We start from the raw sequence: 3,976 nt of genomic DNA, 5'->3' as shown, positions 1-3,976 counted from the left end.
CTGTAACGAGAAAGATTGACTCAAGTTGGATGGACTTGATAAAGTAGCACGGCCTCGAGAGGACACGAGCAGTCTCTATATACTGCTCGAGAGGTCCCCTGATACCGGTGGTAAAATATGGCTCACATGCCAAAACCGGTAACGCAGCCACTCGAGGGTGATGGTCCTGACACCAAGATCCAGGGGCTAACTAACTAACAGGTCGATGTGGGTCAGCATGTGGAGGTGGGCATCACAATCATTCTCCCGGCGACGTATCGGCCATTCACTAAGTATCTCATTCCATCCAACTTGGTGGTGGTGAAGCATAGCATAACTACCGAAATGAACATGGATGCAAAGTGCCATGAGACGTCGGAGACTGGCCTGAATCCAGAGGCCTCGCGGGAATCAAAGTGTTTGACTTAAACCGCGGTCGTCGCTCTTTGATGCCTGGGAAAAGGGAGTTGAGAGATGCCTGGATGTATGGAGCTGTATCATGAGTTGCTGGGAAGGTGTCGATCATTCTACTTTCCCTCATGAGGTCCGGTGAAAGTCTCGACACCTTCTCTCTTCGAGACTTCATGTGCTTCTGCTCTATATGCTGGCATTCGAGATAATGTCGTTTGCCTGGGAAGGCCCACCCAGATATCGCCACAGGGAATATCTTTTTGACACCACTCGGTCACCTGAAGTAATGACTCACTGTCACGATCACCATCACATAAGATTGGTTCGAGCCGGATGGATTCGAGGGTGCTGACGAAGGGCCAATGGGACTGTATGTTGATTCTCCGTAGTAGAAGATGAAAGTAGCCTACGGGGGTCCACTTGCGTTCGAATTGTCTAACCCGACGGCCACAGAAGCACAAAGAACACATCGATGGATCAAACTGTATGTGTTTTCTGCGCAGTGGAATGACGTCGGACCTTTTCGTCATGATTTCGATCTAGTCTAGGGAATCACGCGGTAGGGTTCTAGCATCCATCAAAGCATCAAACTGATGGCTAGATGTCTGGCTGAAAGCCCACATCGTCAGCGTTTGGCTTCTGTCTCCTCTCGCATTCGCAAGCAAGCGTGTGAGTTCGCTGACAACGTGACCCAAACGGCTATAGCTGCCGCTATCATGAAGAGTGATCCCGATAGTATGCCAAGAATGGCAGCATACTGCCAGGCATGGTCGGCTGTGAACCAAAAGACTAGGCCCATTACAAGCTCGAATACCATCAGGTCGAAGAAGAAGATGGGTACCCAAGCCATCACCTGGCGTGCTTTGGTAGCCTCTTGCACGCGCTGAAGCTCAAACGAAAGCATAATTGTGATCATTCCTGTAAATGCCGCCGTGATAATCGACCCAACCAGGAGGCATGTTGACATATCACTCAGGACTGATGAGGTTGTCGATGATTGATTGGCCAACATGAGTACAGCAGTGATGCCAGAAACCGCCGTTGCGAGGTTCAGCGTTGGGTATGAACGCCTCAGACGGGCAACCTCTGCAACCTCTACATGGTGTTATCAGTAAGCTCGGCGAGATGTCTGAGGACGGAGCTCTTACTATAGGACGAGTCCGGCATATCGTTCTTTGTAAGAGAGACAAGGGAACTCATGGGTGGAATGATGAGCTTTTGTGTCCGAGACCATACACCACATACACCTGTGAAACGAGAGGTTTTGATGATGATACTACTGTATACGGGACATGGTGCTTGGCTGATCGCGAAGCACTATATAATGGGTGTCCCGCGTTTGTACAAGTGCTCTTCACGCCGGAGGAACAGTGAGCACTGTGTGCTGCGCCGAAATTACGTCCTGCAGATAAGAAATAGTAGCTCCTGTCTCATTCGCGCGACGTCAGGCATGGCTGTTGCACCGATTTGACAGGAGCGATCAGCGACGAATACGCTGTTCCTAGGCACGTAAGGGTGATTTCGGCCATAGGAATCCCGACTTTGGGCCGAGTAGAGACTAACCGGCAGCGTCCCGATTGCTCTTTGCCAAGTTCGCGACATGGCGTCTCATTTGGCGTCCCAGAGTCGGCCTCCGTCAGAACCCGCTCCAGCATGTGAAAATCAGCCCAAAGAATGTTCAAGCCTCATCAGCATCAATACTTACGAAATGCGAGAGTTTCACGGCCATCTGGTAAAAGAGGCTTTTTGCGTAATCTTAAGTGGCCCAGGTCGCTAATAAGCATGAGAATCAGCATAAGCCGCCAAAAGCCAATCTAGCCCATTCAGATCACTCCCTTCAACATCCTGAACTGTTTGAATGCACCGCGAGGGCATGGAAAATCGCAAAATCGTGACAAGTAAGCCAGCGGATATCGGCCCCAAAGCCGAATGTCAGAAAGCCAGAATCGACGTGACGCTCAGCTTTGGCTGTCTCTCTTACCCGCTCGTGCCTGGAGAGAACCGTACCTCTACGATTTCCGAGATCAACCCATCCTTCCGCTTGCTCTGACGCGGCATATTATATGGATGACTCCATCCATCTTCCGCCTTGTCTTTGAACCCATCAACAATGGAGATGGTCTGCAGATCCCACTAAAACCACCGATATAGCCCACTGGTGCCAAACAGACTCCATCATGCGCGACTATGAGGTGTACACGAGCACGGCAGTCTCGATCATCGTTCTCTATGGCATCGCCTCTATCGCACGCCAATACGCACGGCTGAAGCACATCAGGGGGCCCTCAGTCGCAGGATTTACCGACTGGTGGCTTGTGCGCGCCCTGCGTAGTGGGAGGGGGCATCTTGAGTTCTACGAGGCCTACCAGAAATATGGTATGTTGGGACCCATACCGCTTCTGAGGGCCCCCGAACGTCTTACATACATCGCAGGATCTCTTGTACGTGTCGGGCCGAGGGATCTGATCACGAGCGACCCGGACCTCATGAAGCACATGCTCGGCGTGCGGACCAAATACAGGCGGTCGAATTGGTACGACGCCATGAGGCTTGATCCTGGCAGAGATAACATATTGTCCATGGGAGACGACGCGTTGCACGCCCAGCTTCGATCCCGGATGGCTGCTGGAGTAAGTCATACACTGGCCCACTTGCCTCCGGAAAACCTAATCGGCTTCCTCAGTACTCCGGCAAAGAAGTTGAGAACCTCGAAGGAAAAGTGGACGAGAACATTCTTCGTCTTATCGATCTGGTCGATCGCTATGTTTCCGAGAACAAAGCTTTCGACTTCGGTCTCAAAGCGCAGTACTTCACCCTCGACGTCATCTCGGACCTTGCTTTTGGTGAGCCGTTTGGCGATGTGGCTTCCGACTCTGACGTCCATGAGTACATCCGCACATCGGAGCAGAACATGCCGAACGTCGTGCTGGCAGCAGTCCTGCCTTGGCTCCTAGCCCTACTCTCTTCGCCCCTGCTTCGGGGCCTTTTACCTTCTGATAAGGATGCTATAGGGCTCGGGAAGACGATCAGGTACGTGTCTCATAAGGGAATGACTACTGAATCCGTGTCTTGAGCATTCGCTCTGAGCCCCATCTCGGCACATTCTTTGACATTGTCGACAGTGCTGATAATCGGGCGTTGCACTGGCAGGATCGCCAAAGAAGTCGCCGCGGAACGTTTCGGTCCAAATAAGAAGATTAGGAAAGATATGCTCGGCTCCTTCGTAGCTCACGGTCTGACCCAGGAGGAAGCGTCATCGGAGATCCTCATGCAGATGTACGAACCCCCGAGCCTCCGTAGTGCTCGCTGACGTTCTTGGACACTAGTCTAGCTGGATCCGACACGACGGCGACCGCCATTCGCGCGACGCTCCTCCACATCCTCACGAGCCCCCGAGTATCCGCCGCTCTTCGTGAGGAAATCGAGTTGGCTAAGCCGTCGTGGCCCGTGATCACAGAGGCAGAAGCGCGTAGCATGCCGTACCTGCAAGCTGTGATCAAGGAAGGGCTTCGGATCTTCCCGCCTGTCGTGGGCCAGATGTCCAAGGAAGTCCCCAAAGGCGGAGACACGTTCAAGGGGGTCCACT

The 3,976-nt window shown here is 52.6% G+C and overlaps 1 protein-coding gene across 1 annotated transcript; it reads left to right on the top strand.

Annotated features, from left to right (window-relative positions):
* Nucleotides 1–2,567: 2,567 nt before the first annotated feature.
* CCOS01_17097 (cytochrome P450) lies at nucleotides 2,568–3,969 on the top strand (the record flags this gene model as incomplete). The annotated part of the gene is made up of 5 exons (XM_060465231.1): nucleotides 2,568–2,766; nucleotides 2,824–3,020; nucleotides 3,074–3,420; nucleotides 3,541–3,666; nucleotides 3,717–3,969. Coding segments are annotated over 5 exons (1,122 nt in total), but the record flags the coding sequence as incomplete, so codon positions are not given.
* Between the last annotated feature and the right edge of the window lie 7 nt (nucleotides 3,970–3,976).

The sequence above is a fragment of the Colletotrichum costaricense genome (assembly GCF_030867565.1).
Source record: "Colletotrichum costaricense strain IMI 309622 chromosome Unknown Scaffold_44.1, whole genome shotgun sequence".
Classification (NCBI taxonomy): Eukaryota; Fungi; Ascomycota; class Sordariomycetes; order Glomerellales; family Glomerellaceae; genus Colletotrichum; species Colletotrichum costaricense.
This window is presented reverse-complemented; position numbering and strand designations above follow the sequence as displayed.